Raw genomic sequence first — 21869 nt, forward strand, 5'->3', positions numbered from 1 at the left:
AAGATTAGAAGCAAAATGCCAGTCAGAGTCGGCTGACCTCCATAAAACTGGTAAGCCACAAAAAATAAAAGTAAAAAATGGAAATTTTGTGGTAACAAATTTTGTGTGTGAAACTGTGAATTATCAATCAACGCCAAAATGTTGTGGAAATTGCAAAAAGCATCAGATAAGGTGAGGCTATTTTTGCAGAACAAACCATTTTCGACAGCATGGTTGCAGTTTCAGTTCCAGAGGCACTTCCATATGGAGAGGAAGAATTCGTCAAAAGTTCAGGGTTTGTACGATTTCTGTAAAAAGACCTTTACGCCCTCAGGGACACCGCCTCCCTCTTCTCAAGCTGTACGCGATCTCTGCTCTCTCTTGGGTATTTCTCCATATTCCATTTGCTCTTAAAGTTTTTTTTTTTTTTTTGGGTCAAATACATATTTATAAGTTTAGTTGTTAAGTTTGGTCAATTCTGTTTCTGGGTTTTGCGGGCTCGCTGAATTTTGATGCGGGTTTGGTTCGTTTTTGAACTGCAACTGAAGAATTTTATATTTTGCATATTGGGATTTAATGCAATTCCTTGATTATTGATGTATGTCATTGTACAGGATATATGAATTAGTTAAGGAACTACAGTAAGTATTTGTATATCAAATCTATTCCACATTATTATTCGTGTATGACTTACAGATTGCATTTCATCTGAGTTCATATGTTTGGAAGTGACTGCACGACACTGACCTTCCATATCATCAGCAATTATGGCAGCAAAATTTTTCCGTGACAAAAGATCTTAGAATTCATCGACTGGCCAAAATTTGTCTGGGAAAACATACTTTACATGCCGTAGGTTGCATTGCAGCAGTAAGACTAAGATTACGGATCAATTAACTGTTCCTGATGCTAGGCGGCTTGAAGGCCTGTTATAAAATAAAATAAAATTAGTTATCTATTGAAAACAAGGACAGGAAGGGATAATTAAAATCAAATTAATTATCCAGAATGAGTAGAAAATACATATTGTATCACTTATTTCTATCAACCTAAAACAGATTTTCCAAGCTTGTCTGTCAATAACGCTCAATTTATAATAAGCAAGATTGAGCCGGCTTTGGATATCACTTCTTTGTAATAAATATATTAATGGCTGTCTTGTATCGATGCCAGGTTTTACTGCAATTTATTCATGAGAACCCATTTCCCAATTAAAGATTGTTCTTAGTAACAGTTAGAAACCTTGAAACATGAGTGATATTTTGATCATTGGGAGTGAAATGTGTCCCATTCTTCTGATGAATACTAAGAATTAGCATTTTGCAGATACAGTTGGCCCTGCTGATGTGGGGCTCGAGGAACAAAGTTCAGATGATGATCGAGGGCTTGGTTTTTCTGGCCTTTATGGACTCAATAGGGTAGCTCGATGGGCTCAACCAATTACATATTTGGATATTTATGAGTGTGATAGTTTTACGGTATGCAGCATTGTAACCAAGTCTTCTGAAATAAATTCATTCAGGCTTTTGGTTCTTGATTCTCCGTTTATTATTATTTCAAATGCTTGATGCCACCTCTTTAGAACAATTTCACAGACATAATATTTGCTGCTACAAACTAATGCACAAAATTGTGACCCTCATCTGCTGTGTCTATTGTATTTCAATTGTACATATACTCAAGATTCAAAACTTTAACCCTTCTTTCAAGCTTGATAAGATATTGTTCAGCAATATCATTTATGGCTAGCTAATACAGCTTTTGAGCAGCCATAATGAGGACTATATGATAAGAAAATTGGCCATAAAATATTGTTTTATGTAGTATTGGACTGATTAAAATAAAGATTTTTCTGAAGACAGATTTTTTATTTCATATGCAGATGTGCATATTCTGCTTTCCAACATCCGCGGTTATTCCACTTCATGACCATCCTGGCATGACTGTGTTTAGCAAAGTTCTCTATGGGTCTATGCATGTAAAAGCCTATGACTGGGTTGAGCCTGCACGTTTCCAAGAGACCAAGGGACCAGGTTATCGTCCAGGTTCGACTTCTAAGCTCACTTTCATCTTTGAAGATAATAATTGTTGGGATTTCAGGAACCAAAAGGCAGCTCTAGCGTTGATCTTTGCCCATAATTCTTCTTTAAAATTTTTTGCGGCATGCTGACCTACATCCAGGAACCAGAAAATTAATCCTATGATATGTTTTAATATAATGGGGACAGGGTGCCAGTATTGCTAGCTTTATGATTATTTCTCTATGTTTAACTGTCCTCATTTATCCCATTTAGTGGTCATGTTTACATGACCTTTACCAGATTTCGTCATCAGTGTGAGAAACCTCAATTCAAAATGTCTTTTGTCAATCGTGGTTAGGAATGGCAAAATCCAGGTCCGGGTCTGGGTTCGTCGATTCTGGTTCCAGACTCGGATGACAATTTGCCATCCCGGATCTGGAAATAAAGCCGGATTTTTAAACTCCAGGTGCGGACCGGGTTCAACCCGGAAAATTCCGGGTTTCCGGAATCCGGGTTTTGAATCTGGATGGGCACCATTTTTAGGCTTGTTTCAGAATGTAAAAACAGAGGTAAGGCACCGGGGAGTGTTCAACTTGCAACTTTTTTCCATCACTGATTGCTTCAATGTGAAAATAGGAGTAATATTTAAATCAAACAGAAAAAATTGATTAAAGAATATAACAAAGCAATGAAGCAAAAGTGCAAAACAACACCAAAATTTTGTGATTGTCAGCTTGTCATCATCAAACAAAAGCTAAATTAATACCAAAATAGAACACAAATGGTGACAGGGAATGAAAATCCAGTAAATTTGTACAGCTGGTCATTGCTTCGTCTATGTCCGTGAATCCCAATTCGTCACTTTGTGTGCATGATAATCTGCCGCTGGCCGTGACCGTGAATGAGTTTAGGAGCTACTGAGAATTCAAGCCTTTGATGATGATTGATGACGGTTTGATGATGATGATTTAAATTGGTGAGTTTGGGAGATGAAAAGGAGAGGAAATGGTGGTGGCTGTGAATTGATGAATTTGGGAGATGAAAAAGAGATGAAATGGTGGCGGCCGTGTTGAGTTAATAGCCAAAAGTGTAAACTAGTGTTGGTTTTATTCTTTTTCCATTCTTTTTTTATATATTTATATTAAAGATAAATATATCTGGATCCGGGTTCCGGACATACGGGTTCTGCTGAACCTGGAACCGGATCCGGATATGTCCGGGTTTTAAAAAATTAATACCAGACCCGCATATTATTTAAATACGGTATGGTTGAACCCGGCCCGGATTATCCGGGTTCATCTGGGTACGGGTTATTTTGCCATCCCTAATCGTGGCTGTGATTAACAAATTATAGATAGGCAATATTTTGTGTGAGATTTACTGTATTCTTTCCTGTACAGTCGAGATATTTTCAGTCAATGATTTGTGAGACTCATATTTCTTGCTTCTGTTTCCAACTTTTGATGGTCTAGAGACTGTAGGCAAACAACTTACAATTAAATTTCTCCTTTTACAGTGAGGTTGGCAAAGTTGGCCACTGATAAAATTTTAACCCCACAATATGGGACATCCATTTTATACCCAAAGAGTGGGGGAAATATGCATTGTTTTACTGCAGTCACCCCCTGTGCTGTACTTGACATTCTCACACCTCCTTATAATGAAGACGCTGGCAGAAAGTGTACTTACTACGTAGACTACCCTTTTTCTACCTTCTGTAAGTAACTTATCTAATTTCTTTTCTTTGCCTTCTTCATTCTTTGCATGCAGTTTGAAAACCCACTAATCATGCTTTTCCACTTGGCTTGTTAAACACACTACACTGCAGCCGCAGTAAATGGAGCTGATAATGAAAAGGAGGAATATGCATGGCTTTCTGAGATAGATACACCAGATGATCTCCACATGCGCCCCGGAGTGTATGCCGGCCCAGCTATTCAGGTCTAGCTTGTACTAAGATGATCAGATGAGCTCAGGCTTCTAGTCACTTTGGTCTGAGCTGTAGGCACCAGAGAGTATTCTGTGAGATGGTGTTATGATCGGTGACTGAAATGCTGATGCAAAAAGGTTTATAGATGGTTCTACGCCATTCACCAACAAAGAATCTGAATCGTTAAATAACAGTATAGTCTCTAATTTATATAAGGCATTTACTTTTACCTTCATCGTTATGTAAGGTCTTCCTTGTAAATTAATTGGCCCATCTATTGATAATCGAGGTTTCAAATTAAAGCAGAATACTATAATCTTTCCTGGACAGAGAGATTCCTACTTGTGTTACAGTTTCGAAACTGGACGCACACTGATGTTGCAATATGGAACTTGTCTATTTATCTATATTAATCTTCATCAGTTTATCAATGTGGATGATGATCTAGTGAGCACTAGTGCTGTGAATTAACCGATAACACCATGTGCCATTATAACTTATCATAAGGTGAGCATTATCACCCTCTAGATCATTAGTCTTTATCTTTATTCTTCAGAATCTGTAAAAATATCTGACATTTTGTCTTTAAAATAGGAGTATAGGACTTGTATTGTCTTCTGAATTTTGTGAACAGATGAAAGTGCATGGATCTCCCAGTGTGGTAGTGTCCATGTTGCCAGAGTACTTAAAAGCTCCTCGTCAGTTGAACCTAGAAAAGTTCATCAAAGGAAACCAGCAAGAAAATGACGGTACAAATGGTTTTTGCTCGTTCTTACTGAACGATGAGAGCCATGTTTATGAGAGGGAAGTCATGCTTCTCATAACACATTACAGATACTTCATAAAAGCTGTCAATGAAGATACACTGATGGACTACTGGTTGATGCATGATATTATCAGAAGTTGCACACACTTGGAAGATCGACTAACAGGACAACAAATTCTGTATGGGATGATTCACATCTCAAACTAAACAGAGTCCACGCTCAAACAAATTTGCATGATCACTTCAGATCTTGAAAGCAAAGTTTATTCAGAGACAACAGTTGTTTCAATTGAGATTGAGAACGCATGGTTTGAAAGACATCTCAGCTGACTGGCCTACAAAAAATCTCTCCAAGCTTTCCTAGGTTTACTGGACTCATAGCTTAGGCAATGTGTTTCATGATCCTGAACTTGAACCAGTATCTTATTCTGATTAAAGAAGCCACATTTTGTATCTTTTCCCTAGGGTGATCTGAAATCTTGACCAGCATAACGCACATTTCCGAGTTCCTCTTCGATGCGCAGAAGCTGTAACAGAACCAAGAATGCAAAAAAAGTGAGTTAATTCTATTCGCAAAGAAGATTGGGAAATATAACGAAAAAGAGAGTGCAACATGACCAAAAGCTTGTTTACTAGAAACCCACTAAATCTTTAGGGGGTAATTTGTCCGCTAGTTTCTTGGTGAGCTTAACTACCAAATTTGAACACACATTAGTTTGCTTAGGCAAGCATGATGCAGATGCTCTGATTTCATAACAATCCAATGATTTGATGTCGTATGTTTTAGATCATCCATTCAGATAGTTGGAAAAGGGTAACACATGTCATCCACTTGAACATGTTGTATCCACAGGGAAATTCTAAATTGTCGGATATGGATGCTACAGAATTTAACCTTTATGAGATTTATCATTTTTTGGGGATTGCAAGGGGGAGGTCAGGTGGGGGAGAGGGAATGCAACCCACCAACTTGCAACAAAAACAGAGATGGGGATAATTTGAAACAACTTTGATTCTACCTGGTTATACTTGGCCAATCTCTCACTTCGGCAAGGAGCACCAGTCTTGATCTATAAACCAAAACATGCAACAGTCAACTTTAGGACATAAATAAAGAATGAATATATATGTGTGTGTGTGTCCAAACTAGAAGACAAGAAAAAAACACACTTCAATATGGTGTGCTTTGTCATGTAGTGTATTGGAATTTGTGTTTTTCTGTCTTTTAGCATTGCTTAAAGGGTTTCAGCTACTACCTGTCCGCTAGCCAAACCAACAGAAAGATCAGCAATAAAATTATCTTCAGTTTCACCACTACGGTGGCTGACCATCACACCCCAACCTGCAGATTTAGAGTCAAGTGCTGCTTGGATGGATTCGGTCACAGTGCCTATCTGATTAACCTGCACCAGAATTTAGAGAAAAAAAATTAGCTAAATGCACCATCAATGTGAAACATGTCTATGCATACTATGGACATGTCATTGAGAATTGTAATTGAGAATCTGAAATATTAATTTTACTATGGTTTAAGTATAAAAAACAAAAGGAGATGCAAAAGTAAAAAGAGGCTTAAATCTTCTTAATCTTTGCCTCAACAACTAAATTCTCTAGGCGAAAAATATTTTTAACTCCATTAAATGATACCCAACAATTTGTGAATTGCAAACAGAGTAATTATTTGTGATGAGCCAGATATTGTTAAGCAATTTTTCACACCAAATTTTTTTGGATTTACACATTAGTTTGTCTTTTCAATACTATTCAATAGTTTCAATCCAATGTCAAAATCTCTTGCATATCACTCCAGTTAAAAATGCAATTTTAAAATGATTATGCCCTTGCAAGGATTTTGACTGTGGGAGTAAAAGAATGATGCTTCTTTCATTTTCCTAGAAAAGAAATGTAGATAGCATCATTGTAGTGACCGTCAAAAAATCAAGTTCAATGCATGAGGCTAAAAACATGCTAGGAAATGAAGGAAACAGTGAAAGAAGAAGGAAAAAAACAATATCGAGCTGATGAAAGAAAGGATTAAAAGCAAGAAAATGATGGAAAGCACAAATAGACTCCATCATGTGAAGGGTAATGGAAAAATCAAGATTTAATTTCAAATAGATGATTTACCTTTAGAAGTAATCCGTTGCACGACTTTTTCTGAATGGCTTCAGCTATTCTCTTTGGATTTGTCACCAAAAGGTCATCTCCCACTAGTTGAATATCAACTGAAGACTGCAAGGAAGCCCATGAGCTCCAATCATCTTGGTCGAAGGGGTCTTCAATTGACACAATAGGGAAATCTCTGACAAACTCCTTGTAGAGATCACCAAGACTCTGAGCTGACAACACATGAGCTCCATCATTTGGTTGTTTCTTGAAGTTCAGATCATAGTTTCCATCTTTAGTGAAAAACTCTGAAGCTGCAACATCCATTCCAATTTTGATCTGCAACATCAATTTAGCTCCTTAGGTAAGCGAAATATTTTAGATGCAAAAGAATAAACAATGCAAATAAGCATAAAGCACCCCACATACCTTGCCAGTATAACCAGCCTTTTCAATTGCATCAGTAAGCAAAACTAGCCCCTCCCTGTTATCCTGAACATTGGGAGCAAAACCTCCTTCATCTCCAACATTGCAAGCATCCTGCCCATATTTTTCTTTGATAATCCCCTTCAATATATGATAAACTGTAGCAGAAACATAAAATCGTTAGCTGCCAATCAACTCTGAAGAATTCAGAAGTACTCTAAATAATATGTTAATGAACATCTACATTTTCATATCAAAATGCATCAGCAGTTAACCATGATCATAGACACACTAGCTAAGGGACATTAACATTTACAAGCTTGACATCATTGTTGATAATGATTCATAAAAGTTAAATGCATAAATGCAGTCCTTGTTATCTGAGCCTGCAAAGATTAAGAAAAGTTAATCCTCATACAGTAATTTATGTTGATAAGGTATATGCATGATTACGAACCTTCACTACCCATGCGGAGTGCCTCAGCAAATGAGGTTGCACCAACTGGCAGTATCATAAATTCTTGCATAGCCAAATTATTCCCAGCATGACTGCCTCCATTAATCACATTAAAAGCTGGCACTGGCATGACAAGCTCCTTTGTCCCTGACAATTCCTGAATGTGCTTGTACAAGGGCACCCCTTTCGCTCCAGCACCAGCTCTACACACGCTAAGAGATACCCCTAATATCGCATTTGCCCCTATCTTTGACTTGTTTGGAGTCCCATCGATCTCCAGCATTATAGCATCCACCTCAGCTTGATCTCTTAATAAACAGATACAAATAACATCAGAATCATAAAACCAAGAAGCAGAAAACTCTCCTCATACTCATAACAACGATGCTGCAAAATAACAAAAAGATACATTTATCTTCGTGTTTGATCACTAGAAACAGCTACCACCTCCTAAAGTTTCAACTAGACAGACCACAATAGTTTGAAATTCTTCAAAAAGGACTCCTAATTTCATAACATCAACTATGCTGCTGCAAGAACGAAAGGATACATTCTTCATCAAGTTTGATTGCTAGAAATAGCTACTTACGATAAATGCACTACCACCCCTAAATTTTCAAGTAACAATAAGACGGATACCCAATAGTTTCAAAATTCGTCAAAGACGCCCACAAATTTGAAAACCAAACCGAATATGACCTCACCTGATATCAACTCCGACGAGCTTGGGACCCAGAATGTCGTTAATGTTCTTAACGGCATTGAGCACACCTTTACCGCCGTAAACACTCTTATCTCCGTCTCTGAGCTCCAATGCCTCGTAGATTCCAGTGGAGGCCCCACTGGGGACAGCCGATCGAAACAAATCATCGGTGATCAGATCAACCTCGACCGTCGGATTTCCCCTGCTGTCAATGATCTGTCTGGCCTTCACCGACTTCACCTTCGCCGAGGACGACGCCGTAGAAGCCACGGAGCATTGCACTCTCATGGGGCGATAACTCCGAGGAGGCGTTGACTGTTTGAGCTTCGAGGAAAACAAGGGTCTGGCGGTGGGGTTGGTTAATGAAGAAGCCATATCTGGGTTGGGAAGTCTGACTGAAGAGCGTGTTTGGAAGGAGGGAAAGTGGGAGAGAAAGTTTTAATATAAGAGGGAAAGTTGGTGAGAAAGTGTGGGAAAGTCCGGTAAGTGGCGATGAAAGCAAGCAGCGCTCTAATTTGAATATAAATTCATTTGCCTGCCGGCGTTTATTGGGTTGTTGGAGATACGTTTAAGACTAAAGCGAGGGAGCAGGTCAAAGTTCTTGAAGTTATGTGTGTGTTCTGTCTTTGTGTTTTAAAATAAATATTTTGATTTTTTAAATTATGAATTAAGGTTGATAAATTTAAAATTAGTGTGATTTGCATGTGTATTATAAAAAAAAATGGGAAGGTTTTTGAAATACCAAAAAAAAAAACCTTGAATTAATCAATAATGTGGGTGAGCGGGATTGAGATTTATTTGTATTATTATTATTATTAGATGTTGTGAACAATGAGATATTATTTTTAACTTTTGTTTTTATAAGGAACGTAAACATTTCATTAAAACATTCATGATCTTTGTTGGTATAGAATCCGGCCATATTATGTGTAAAGTCTAAAATTTGTTTCATTTCTTTCATTTATGTATTTCATAATAGAATATTTTATATTTATTATATGTAAGTGAATAATTAAAGTGTTTTTTAGATTTTGATTTTTTTTATATAGAATATATTATTTTATGTTAATAATTATGTTGAATAATTAATATTTGGTAAGTGGACATATTGGTGGAGTGGAGTAATGATTATATTGAATAATTAATGTTTGGAAAATGAAGATATTGGGGTATAGTAATTATGCTAAATGATTGAGTTTGGTTGTATTTTTATTTTCTTTGTGTGTGGCTTGCGTGTGTGCCTTGATGTTGTATCTCATTTACATTTAAAATTTTTCAAGAAGTGTTTGAGCAAAAGCTTTAAGTTTCAAAGGTGTAGTCCGAAGTGAAATTCTTCTTAGAGAGGTAAGTATTTATAATCTTTTAAATTTCTATTTTATGTGTGATTCTAGGTTATTAGTTGAATGGTTTTGTGTACATTATCCTGAAAACTGTGAACAGTGCAGATTCAGTGTTATATAGTTGATGTTTTCGTTAAATCTCATGCATAAAACTTCATAGCTTATTAAACTAGACATCTTTATCTTTCTATGCATATGTTTATTGTCCAAAAATTCATTGCATATTAATTGTTTTGATTTTTCAAAATTGGAATACTAGTACTGGAAATTTTCAATTTTCAGCAGCAATCCTCAATTCTATAATTTATTTTGTAATCCAAATGACTTCCGAAATTTTCTGGAAAATTTTATTACTATATATCTACATGTCCAGTTTTTGTGTATTTAATTTCGTAATTTTTGGATTTATAGTAAAATCATTAAAAATCATAGAGCTGGGCTGCTGCAATCTTAGAAACTGCTTTCCATAATTTCAAGGGGATGATATTCAAGATAATTTTAATTACTTTTTCATTAGCAAATGCTTTAAAAATTTTAATTCTGATTCCATATTGTCTCCTCTGATGATCAAAACTTGAATCACTATTTTTGAACGCATATAACTAAAATTATGAATTTTTGAATCAACAGTCCTCTATTTATTTTGTCACTGGACAGTTTTAATGTTATTGTGGAAAATTAGTTTTTCGGAAATGTTTATGAACTCTAATTAATTTTGATAACATTTATATTGAATGCCAACATGTTTACAATAGCTTTTAATAATTGTGATTTTCCAACAATAGTTATAGCTTTTAGAAATCAGCTCCTATAAAATGATCAAAGGTAGTTTGGAGAATTGATTTGTTTAGGTTAGAGTTAATGGTTTAAGGATGTTGCGTATCTTATGAAGGTCAGATTAGAATATGATATTGATAAGAATCTCATCTTGAAAATTTTAGACCAAGAATGAGCTCGTGTATTTGGGGTTTTTATTGGTTGTTTCGGATCGAGGTAAGTGGATTCATGTATAACATTTATTATATATATATATATATATATATACAAATTTATGAAAAGAATAATGTTGTTCACAAGGATTGGCATATTTATAGTTTTGAAGTATTTTTGTTGTTATAGTTTATAATAATGATTTACATTTTGGTTTAAAGTTTATTTAAAATGTTTTCTTAAATTGTTTTTTAAAAAATGGCTTTAAAATACTTGTGTTCCATAAATTGTTTTTGTAAAGCTTTGCCAATTAAATGTCTTATAAGAGATTTTGTTGATCGATTATTGAACGATTGATAGTGAAAGATTGAAAATTATTTGAAGGTTTTAGCTCATTGTCCGTAGTTTCGATTACTAATATGACTGAACAATTAATTGTATTGTGCGCATCTATTGATGATTATTGCGGGGTAGAGTATCCTGATTGAACTACCAGTTGATCACCAGGAGTTCACGTGACACTATGAGGCATGAGTAAAATTGAACAAATGAAAGATTTTATTAATAAATGATTATTTATTGAAAATGGTCATTATGTTATGACATAATTGATTTTAAATTTTACCATACATATGTAGTAGAATATAAAACGATTATTGATTTCAAATTCACGGCACTTAATAATTATTATTATGTACTTTATCGTTATTAGTAACCTTATGCATGTGTTTACTTACCAAGTTGATGACTCACCCCTCGTCTCTAACATTTTTATAGAGTGATTTTAAAGATGTGGACTTTTTGGTTTTAGAGAAGATGATTTGTTAGCCGAAAGCTTTGGGCATTTTCATGATGGATAAATTGTTGCTATTTAGGTTATTACTTTAGAGCTGAATTTGATATTGGAGGATTATTGTTATATTTATTGTTTTAGAGACTATGTTTCAACTTTGGACATTATTGATTTTCATTTGGGATTATTAATAAGTTTTAATTGCTTAGAGATTGCATTCCAAATTTCTTTTCAACTTCTTGGGAAAATTTGGGGTATTTTTATGTCATAAAACTAGCTTACCTAAGGAATAAGCATAGGCATTACATGATCTGTAACAATTTGGAAATCGATCCGGTGACTTTGAATTTCTGAAATTATCCATCAAATCTCTGCTTTGCTACTCTATATGTTGTTTACCAAACTTGCAGCATCTTGACAATCAGTCTCCACAATCACATAATGAAAACCTACGTTTCTGGCCCCCGGCAAACCCCAAGCTACAGCTTCAGGCGACTTCAACTTTTGCGAATCGAGAATAAGTTAAATTGGGCTTGGAGAAACTGTGTATAATAAGAATTGAGCCCACCGTGGTGTGCTGGGTTGACTTCTGACTAATGGAAAAGGTGTGGGGGTGTTGACTGATGATGTACTGATTACTGATATCCCTAATTTAGAACAAAATGCAAATAATTAAGAATGAAAGCTTGATTAGTTGATAGGGTACATTAGAGATGAGTTGGAATGGGACTAGGGTTTTCCAATCCGGCCTGCTCCCATCCTTGATTTGTAAAGGAATTCATATTCACAGTTGGTCCCTTATTTAAGAAAGTTGGTTAAACGGATTCATATCACTAGCGACTCATTTTTTAAATAAATTTTAGATCCAAAAATTAATCATATATATGTAGATGCAATTAAAATATTTTGATCATCTTCACAAATAATCGAATCAATTTAGTTATAATGATATACTTTTAATAAATGTAGCAGCAGAACAAGGATTTTGGTTAGGCGTGTGACCCTTAAAGATAAGGAATCTAAGAGGGAAAACTGTGATTTTCACAGAAAAATTAAAGTTCCAATGTTGAGTCCTTATTAGTTGTCTAACAGTATGTTTAACCCTATCATATAAGAAGACCACACCACTAAAGTTGAGGTACGTAAAAAGTTTAAACAATATTTAAAGTTGTTGATCTTGATGTTGTCACAACTCACTGACTCAGTAACTAAAATTATTAATCGCCTAAAATAAACACCTTTTTTTTTAGAGGACCAAAAATAAACACTTAACAAAAGCATACAGGAGATTATATAAATATATGAGTTATGCTGTGATGTGAAAACAAGCTAGCATCTTCTTGAAATTACTCAATCATCCTGCCACAAAGAAAATTAATTTTTGGAAATTAATGTCACCGGCTCATGCCAGAACTTTTACGGACACTGAAATAATGAATGGCAAGAAAAAATTAGAAAAAGAATCACAATATGGCAAATGAAAGAGAAGGGGGAAAAAAATCTTAACAAGAATTTCTTCTTTCCCTCTACCTTAATCAATTCCTTATTCTATGTGGGAGTCAAGAGAGGTGAGACCATGAGAAAGGGGAGTCAAGAATGAGCGGGAAAAATACATGGAAAATTGGTTACGAGTAATATCAAATGTATCATTTTAAAACCAACAAGCGTGTAGATCAGCTGGCATGAGGCTGTTCTAGTTTAACCAATGTTCTCGGTTCAAGGTTTGAGAATGCAGCTACATTAAAATACTTATTGGAAGAGTTTTGCCGCCCTAGTGGTCCTACTGGCTCAAGAATTAGCTGGAGTCTAATGTGGTCTTTAGATACTAGATGATTTAATACATAAAAAAAAATGTATCCTTTCAAATTTATTATCTTTTTCAAGGTGATACATAGTTTGATTATTTATTTCCGATAAGTTCTTGACTTTTACGCTTGTTCTTGACCTGAAATATCATTTTAGATAAACCAGCAAATAAATCCTTGTTTCTACATGCCTTTTTCTTAATTGGTCAAATAAATTAATAGGTCCGACAGAAAAAGGATTAATTGTAATGAAGTTGAAAAATAATTTTAGTATATAGCCTCCAATACTCAACCTCTATGTGAGATGGTCACAGTTACCCTTCAATAATTTCTTTTGTTTGATTATTGCTTTAAAAATAATAGAGACAAACTGAGATATTACGAGTTTATCAGGATTTAATTAAGGGTAGAAAAAAATTCTAAAAAAATTAAGGGTAAAAAAAAAAAATTCTATAAAGAACGAAATTGCATGTAATTCTTCCAAATTGTAGTAGTCTTTGCATTGAAACTAAATACACGGATTTAGTTATACCCGGCAACTATTGAAGAAACATCCTATCTCACCTGAAACTACGTGTCCTTTCGAAATTTAAATCCAAATCCTAGTAAAAGATTAGAAGACGTATTGACATCACATTCGTAATGCATGAATTCTATCAATTTCTCTATAAAGGCACTTGCATATTCTTCTTCTTATCTTGTTTTTAATCTTTCTCCCATCTTCTCTCTAATAATAATGATAGTCTTTCCGTTTTCATTAACTCTCTGTAATCTTTTCTAGTCTTAGGGTTAGGGTTTCTCCACAATGGCTCGCGCAAGCAATATCTTTGTGGGTTTTCTTAGCTTATGCTTTCTTGTCCTAGGCATCGTCGCCCTCAGTTTCTCTCTGGCCATTCACTTTCATGGTGGCACAGCCACAGCATGCCAAAAATCCCTGTACACCCCGTTACTTGTAACGGCTATCTTTCTATCTGTGCTGTCTTTGCTGGGGTTGATCGGTTCGTGCTGCAAGAACAATTTTCTCCTCTACCTTTACTTGATTGTTTTGTTCTTGCTGATTCTTGGCTTATGCATCTTCGCTGTTTTTGTGTTTGCTGTTACATCTAATAGTGCCGGTAAAGCTGTATCCAGATTAGGGTTTAAGGAGTATCGGTTGGGAGATTATAAGAACTGGCTTAAAAATCATTTGGTGAATGACAAGAATTGGAATGAGATTAGGAGTTGCATGATTGATTCTCAAGTTTGTAAGAGTCTTGAAAGGAATACTAATAATAATCAGACCGCTGCGGATTTTTTCAAGAGAAATTTGTCTCCAATACAGTCTGGTTGCTGCAAGCCACCTGTTGCTTGCGGGTTTCAATATCAAAACGCTACGTTTTGGATATCGCCGACATCGGGCAGGCCCGCTGTGAATGACGGCGACTGCTCTGCATGGAGCAATAAGCAAGATGCGCTGTGTTTCAACTGCAACTCATGCAAGGCTGGGGTTCTTGTGAACATCAAGAAAGAGTGGAAGGTTTTGACAATAATCAATGTCTGTGCCCTCGTCTTTATCATCCTCATGTACTCCTGTGGTTGCTACGCTTTGAGGAACAATCGAAGTGATAAGCGATTTAGTAGATATAGATACGCCGCATAACCAAATCATATATATATATATATAAGTTAATTTATTTGAGTTTCATTTTTGTTTTGAATTAATCACATATGTGCCTAATGAAGTAGCGTAATAATCAATACTTTAATGGCATCTGTAACATATGTGCAATATAACTGAATCAATTTATTTATGATCACTTACTTTAAATTAACATGCCCCTATTTTGATGGTATCAATCAGTAGTTGTCAAATACATTAATCCATAGACATTTTGAAAACTGAATTTTTATTTTTATCTTTTGTTTCAATTCAAAGGAGTGAATTTCTCACATTTTCTGTTCCTCGCTTCCTATCCTACACAAAATTTGAATCGATTCTCGAGATCTATTTTGAATTCTTAATTATGGAGACCTACTTTTGGAAAAAAAGTAATGCATATTCATGTTATAAGCACCGAATAGAAAGAATAAAGTTCCAAGAGTTTCAAGCACCAATAGAATTTTCCAAATTTACAAATTTTTACTGAGTCATGATATAGCTCCACCCTTGCAGTCATCGAGGGTTGAAATTAGATGCAATATATTGATTCAATTTGGTTTGCTTTCGGAAAATTTTAAGCAATTTTATGTAAATTTAATTTATTAATTGGCTCTCTTAAATTTATATTGTTTCCAGATCATATCTCTCTTAAATCTCTCTTAATTCTATTTTTACCATGGAATGACTCTTACCGAATTAAGATCCCCACTATAATGATCGTTACAACAAATTAGAAGTGAAGTTGGACACGGTTAAAATATTGCATTTCAGGAGAGGATCTGAATCTGCAATATAGTGAGGTGGATTTATTTATCTTCTTATGAATTTACGAGAAGTTACTTTATTTTATTTTTATTTTTATTTTTTTTTAGATACATGGAACTTGTTTAATTGTAGTGATTATTTTTAGAATGAGATGCTCACGATCGCTTACCTAATTTTGCGGAAACATTTATATACTTGAACCAAATATTGGAACTAAGAAACATCTCAAGTCATAACTCACTCAGGTTTCCTGCTTTTGGAACCAACTTACACTATCCTAGGTTTTATGGAAACCTGAGATTCCGTGTATCCCAAGTTACCAAAATTTCCAAGTCCGCAGTGCATTCGGTTTAATTTTCTATAAAAGCACTTGCATATACACGCTTCAATCGTTGCTTCGCTCTCTGTGGAGAAAACCAAACCTCGGGATTTGCAAACCACTCTTCACACCACATAATAAAATAATGGCTCGCTCTAGCGACAGCATCTTTGTATGTTTCTTTAGTTTCTGGTTTCTTGTCCTCGGCGTCATAACCATCGGGTCCTCCCTCTTAATTAACTTTTCCGGTGGTCCAGTATGCCAAAAATCTCTATACATCCCATTACTTGTATCGGGCATCATTCTATCTATAGTGTCTTTGTTGGGGTTCATGGGTTCGTGTTGCAAGAGCAACTTTCTGCTAAGTCTTTACTTGTTTGCGGTGTTCTTGTTGGCTGTTTGGTTCGTCGCCTTCGCCAGTTTTGTGGTTATTGTCACGAATGATGGAGCTGCTGAAGCTGTGTCCAAGTTAGGGTTTAAGGAGTATCGGTTGGGGGATTATAAGAATTGGTTACAAAGGAATTTCGTAAGCGACAAGAAATGGAAAGAGATTAGGAGTTGCATGATTGATGCTCATCAAGTTTGCAAGAATCTTGATAGGAATAATGTTGTTGATCAGACGGCTGAGGATTTTTACAAGAGAAACGATTTGTCCCCTGTTCAGTCTGGTTGCTGCATACCACCTGTTGCTTGCGGGTTTCAGTATCAAAACACAACGTTTTGGATACCGCGGATATCAGCCTCGACAGCAAAAGACAACGACTGCTCTGCATGGAGCAATCATCAACAGACGCTGTGCTACAACTGCGATTCGTGCAAAGCTGGAGTTATTACAAATGTGAAGAAACAGTGGAGGGTTTTGGCAACTATCAACTTCTGTCTAGCTGTCTTCATCGCCATCTTTTGTTCCGCTGGTTGCTGCGACATAAGGAACAAAAATCGAAGAGATCACAACAAATCTTTGAACCAATGCCTGGTTTAGTTATGTAATTGTTTTTGAACTAGGTGCCTCAAGAATGGATATATTTAAGTGATTTGTAATATCATAAGCTATGTAATTGTTTTAATTAATGCCTCAAGAATGGATAGCTCAATGCCATAAATTGGATGTATGGATCTGTAATATATATGTAATATTTTTTGATTCACTAATTTACTTCATCTTTGTATGATTACTTATTTCTTCTTATTGAAAACTGAGTTCTATTTTTTTTTTCCTTTTTCGGTTTGTCCTATTTTTTTCCTTCTTTCTTACTCAGGAATTGAATGATCTTTAGTTACATAACTTTATTGAATCAAATTTTATGCATAAAGATCTTGCATGTGATCTCTTTGAGATCTTTGTTTCATGTTTTAATCAATTGATGCTAAGTCTCTTTCTATTATTTTGAAAAGTAACAGAAGGGCAGTTGATATATATATTTTTTTTTCATAAAAGTAGGAGTTTTGGAAAATTCAAATCCATTTTGGATAATGCTTTGGCATGACATGTCATGAGTTGAATATAAATTTTGCATGTAAATAATGTGTAACATGACATGTCATTAATTAGTTGACATTATAAAATTATTATCTCATCAAGAGTGATGATATATAAAGTCAATTATTATTAAACACATGACAATGTGACACCTCCTTTGAGATTTAAATTTTGTATATTCTAACTTTAGAAATATATCATTCTCATCCACTATATATCTCTACCTCCCTCAAGATTCGAATTAGGTAACTAGTTAAAAAAAAGAACTACTAGAAAATCACTTGACTAAACCCAAAAACATAATTGATAATAAATTTCACCAAATTCAAATTCTCATTAAATATTTATATAAGTAATTTGGAAGGATGCTTTTGTAATAAAACATGTATTTAATCGTTTTTCTTTTTCTTTTAAAAATAACGTGATAGGTTTTAAAACCGCCTTATTATGGGTTGTGTTACGACAGCTAAAATTTTCTTTTTGATTAATGTTGAAGCAAAAGGTCTTGTGAGTCCTCAACGTGGGTTGCGACAGGGGTTGCCCTTTATCGCCTTATCATTTTATCTTGTGCGCAGAGGCTTTCTCGAAATTAATTAGTACAAGCTGCAGTTACTGTTATAGATCTTCATGGGATCCGATTTGGTCCTAATGTGCTAATGTCCCATTTAGCTGCTTGTAAATTTGATCCTTTGTCGTGTGGCTGATTGCTTTCTTTATGGTCCTGTTTGGGATTTAAACTGCCGGTTGATGTTGAATAAATAAGTTGCAAGGGAAATTAATGCAAGATGATGAGCTAGCTAGCTAGTTTTGCATCATTCAATAAGTATGGATTGATCGGTAGGTTTTAAACCCGCACTCAATTCAAAATTACTAGAACTGCACTGCATGCAAGTAGTTTATGATTGCATTAAAATAATAATAATGAGAAGAAGAAGAAGAAGAAGAAGAAGAAGAAGAATATAATAATACAAGTGAGATTATGTTATTGGACGGTCGGAAGAACATAGCAAACTCTATTTTTGAACGGGAAAATGTTAGCCTTCTGGGGCCTTAACTACCACTTTTAGAACTATGAAGGCATGGAGTTAAATGTTATAATGTCCATTTTCTGGTCACTAATTAATTTTTATAGGAATATGTCAATTGTTACTTTAAAACTCTGTAATTAAATGTGTTAAAACTCGAGAAATTCAAAAAAGTTGCAGCAAACATCTCAACAGATATGTGGGCTAGTATTATATTAATCAGTCAGTGGCGTGCTAACATCATGGATGGTGGAGGCCGAGTGTGGTGAAGTCGTAATGGCGGAGGCTCAGATTTTGCCAAGTCAACTTGTAACACCCTAGGCGAATCCCACATCGGCAAAGCACGGGAGAGATGCTGGGTTTATAAGAGGTGATCCACACCTTAATTGGCAAGACGCGTTTTGGGTTGTATGGGCGCCCCAAGAACAAATCCGTGCGGGCCTTGTTAAGGCCCAAAACGGACAATATCTTGCTAGATCTGGGTTGGGTCATGACAATTGTGGTATCAGAGCAACTAGGTTAGGATTCTGTAGACTTTCTTTTACGGTTTAATTAGATTGTCTAATTAAATCGATTACATTTGTTTTGTAGAAATGAAGAAGGACAATATGGGTATGAAAAGTGTTAAGAATAAGAGATGGACGGAAATTGACAGGACTGAACAATTTATCTTAAGAGGAGTTCTTGTCAAAGATCTAAGTTATACTACTTATTGCTCTTGTTTACAATAGCAAATTTTCTTAGTTATACTACTTATTCAGTACTCTGCGCGCTTGCACGACCTTTAGCCATGAATTATTTACTTTTTTTTAAATTATTTATTTATTTATTCTCCGTGTTATAGTCAAGAGATGTCACGTAAGGGAGGTGCTAGGCATGCCTCTAGCTCGAGAGATGTTTTAGGTATCGCTGACGACGCTGACCCAACCTTGCACGAGATGGCTAACGAAGGAAATCCTATGATGCGCGCAATGCTTAGATTGATGGAACAACAAAGTAAGTTAATTCAAGATATGGCTAGAGGCAGAGTTGGGGCACAAGAGAATGTGCCAGTTGAAAGGCAAGGTGGCGCAAGAGATCATGGGGCTATGGTGAACTTAGAACGATTTAAGAAATTGGGACCACCTACCTTTCAGGGGACTGCCGATCCCATGGTTGCAGAGGCATGGCTAAAACCGATGGAGAAGATATTTGTGGCTATGGGTTGTAATGATGATCAAAGGGTAATATTAGCCTCTTTTGTCCTTCAGGGTGAGGCAGACTACTGGTGGGATGCCAAATCTCGTCTCATAAGGGTTGGCTTGCAAGATGCACCCATTACTTGGGAGTTATTTTTGGAGGCTTTTCATGAAAAGTATTTTCCTGAACGAGTTCGATATCAGATGGAGGCTGATTTCTTGAGGTTGACTCAAGGAACAGAGTCTGTTGCGGAGTATGAGGAACAATTTACTGCCCTCTCTCGTTTTGCTCATACCTTGGTTGCTAATGAAGGTAGTAAGTGTAGGAAGTTCCTGGAAGAGTTACGTCCTAACATTAAAGGGCGATTGACCATCCTTAAGATTAACAATTATGCCGATTTGGTTAGGACCTTACCATGTTTCAATAGATTGTTTTGCTAAGGAAATTATTTTTCGCCTACCTGGCGAGGAAGAATTTCATTTTCAAGGGAATCATAAGAGTCATAAAGCTTTGATTTCTATGGTTAAGGCAATGAAAATGCTAAAGAAGGGGTGTGAAGGATTTTTAGCGTATATAGTTGCTGACCATCCCGATGGGGCGTGCCTTGAAGACATACCTATTGTAAGGGAGTTTATTGATGTATTTCCTGAAGATCTTCCGGGACTACCCCCAGATCGAGAGGTTGAGTTTACTATAGAATTAGTTTCTGGTACTACACCTATATCCAAGGCGTCATATCGGATGGCACCCATTGAATTAAAAGAACTAAAGGTCCAGCTACAAGAATTACTAGATAAGGGTTTCATTCGTCCTAGTGTGTTGCCTTGGGGTGCTCCCGTTTTGTTCGCAAAGAAAAAAGATGGTTCAATGAGGTTGTGTATTGATTACCGGCAGTTGAATATGGTTACTGTCAAGAATAAATACCCTCTTCCTCAAATTGATGACCTCTTTGATCAATTACGAGGTGCATCGGTATTCTCTAAAATTGATTTACGATCTGGCTACCATCAATTAAAAATAAGAAGTGAGGATGTATCGAAGACAACTTTTCGAACTCGTTATGAACACTATGGGTTCTTAGTTATGCCTTTTGGATTAACTAATGCTCCTGCAGCGTTCATGGATTTGATGAATAGGATCTTCCAACCTTATCTTGACCAATTTGTCATCGTCTTTATTGATGACATATTAATTTACTCTAAGAGTAAGAAGGAGCATGAGTTGCACCTGAGGATTGTATTAGAAACATTGCGGAAGAAGAAGTTGTATGAAAAATTTAAGAAATGTGAGTTTTGGCTTGATCGTGTGATGTTTTTGGGACATATAGTGACGAAGGATGGTATTTCAGCAGATCCAGCCAAAGTGGAGGTAATTGTTAATTGGGAAAGGCCTGCTAGTGTGACTAAAGTAAGGAGTTTCTTAGGATTGGCAGGTTATTATAGGCGCTTTGTCAAAGGATTTTCTAGCATAGCAGCACCATTGACTAATTTGACTAAGAAGAATGTGAAGTTCAATTGGGATGAGGCATGTGAAAAGAGCTTTCAAGAGCTCAAGAGTCATTTGGTGACTGCCCCCGTTTTAACTTTTCCTTCTGAAGGTGGAGGTTTTGTGATTTACAGTGATGCTTCTAGAAAAGGTTTGGGTTGCGTTTTAATACAGCATGGTAAGGTTATAGCATATGCTTCTAGGCAGCTAAAGAATCATGAACAAAATTACCCAACACACGATTTGGAATTGGCTGCTATAGTGTTTGCTCTAAAAATCTGGAGACACTATTTGTATGGGGAGACTTGTGAGATCTTCACCGATCATAAGAGTTTGAAGTACTTGTTTACTCAAAAGGAATTGAATTTGAGGCAGAGAAGATGGTTGGAGTTGGTAAAGGATTTTGATTGTTCTATTAATTACCATCCAGGTAAGGCAAACGTGGTAGCAGATGCCTTGAGTAGGAAATCATCTGGGTGCATGGCTCATCTTATCACCATGCAATCTCATTTGGTAAAAGACTTGAGGAGATGTGGGATTGAGGTAGTTACTCATGGGCAAGCAGACATGTTAGCACATTTGACAGTCCAACCCACTCTAATTGATAGAGTTAAGGTAGCTCAGAAGAACGACATAGAACTCAATAAAATCCGTGAAGATGTGAGCAAAGGACATAAGCCCGGATTTAGACTTGATAATGGGGATGGATTATGGTTGGGAC

General features: G+C 35.8%; 5 protein-coding genes across 6 annotated transcripts; 4 read left to right on the plus strand and 1 right to left on the minus strand.

Moving 5' to 3' along the window:
- Nucleotides 1–41: 41 nt before the first annotated feature.
- Nucleotides 42–4361, plus strand: LOC102612287 (plant cysteine oxidase 3). Of its 2 annotated transcripts, none has more exons than XM_006485678.4 (5): nucleotides 42–364; nucleotides 1312–1457; nucleotides 1862–2024; nucleotides 3517–3717; nucleotides 3829–4361. In XM_006485678.4, the coding sequence occupies exons 1-5, from the start codon at nucleotides 139–141 to the stop codon at nucleotides 3945–3947; spliced, it is 855 nt and encodes a 284-aa protein (XP_006485741.2). In that variant the 5' UTR covers nucleotides 42–138; the 3' UTR covers nucleotides 3948–4361. The 2 variants fall into 2 exon arrangements, with proteins under 2 accessions (XP_006485741.2, XP_006485740.2); XM_006485677.4 differs by having other exon boundaries at nucleotides 49–364; nucleotides 1306–1457.
- Nucleotides 4362–4724: 363 nt separating this feature from the next.
- On the minus strand, nucleotides 4725–9006 carry LOC102612999 (enolase 1, chloroplastic). The gene is made up of 7 exons (XM_006485680.3): nucleotides 8390–9006; nucleotides 7686–7993; nucleotides 7232–7386; nucleotides 6824–7141; nucleotides 5953–6099; nucleotides 5716–5766; nucleotides 4725–5223 (listed from the first exon to the last, which is right to left on the minus strand). Exons 1-7 carry the CDS (start codon nucleotides 8761–8763, stop codon nucleotides 5158–5160), a joined length of 1419 nt encoding a protein of 472 aa, XP_006485743.2. The 5' UTR covers nucleotides 8764–9006; the 3' UTR covers nucleotides 4725–5157.
- A 5055-nt stretch (nucleotides 9007–14061) lies between these two features.
- On the plus strand, nucleotides 14062–14895 carry LOC102620845 (tetraspanin-11-like). Its single transcript, XM_006485782.2, has one exon. It carries the CDS (start codon nucleotides 14062–14064, stop codon nucleotides 14893–14895), a length of 834 nt encoding a protein of 277 aa, XP_006485845.2.
- Nucleotides 14896–16310: 1415 nt separating this feature from the next.
- LOC102621134 (tetraspanin-8-like) lies at nucleotides 16311–16961 on the plus strand. The gene has a single exon (XM_006485783.2). The coding sequence runs from the start codon at nucleotides 16311–16313 to the stop codon at nucleotides 16959–16961; it is 651 nt and encodes a 216-aa protein (XP_006485846.2).
- A 2374-nt stretch (nucleotides 16962–19335) lies between these two features.
- Nucleotides 19336–20103, plus strand: LOC127900543 (uncharacterized). Its single transcript, XM_052435685.1, has one exon. It carries the CDS (start codon nucleotides 19336–19338, stop codon nucleotides 20101–20103), a length of 768 nt encoding a protein of 255 aa, XP_052291645.1.
- Nucleotides 20104–21869: the final 1766 nt, after the last annotated feature.

The sequence above is a fragment of the Citrus sinensis genome, chromosome 3 (genome assembly GCF_022201045.2).
Source record: "Citrus sinensis cultivar Valencia sweet orange chromosome 3, DVS_A1.0, whole genome shotgun sequence".
NCBI classification, from domain to species: domain Eukaryota; kingdom Viridiplantae; phylum Streptophyta; class Magnoliopsida; order Sapindales; family Rutaceae; genus Citrus; species Citrus sinensis.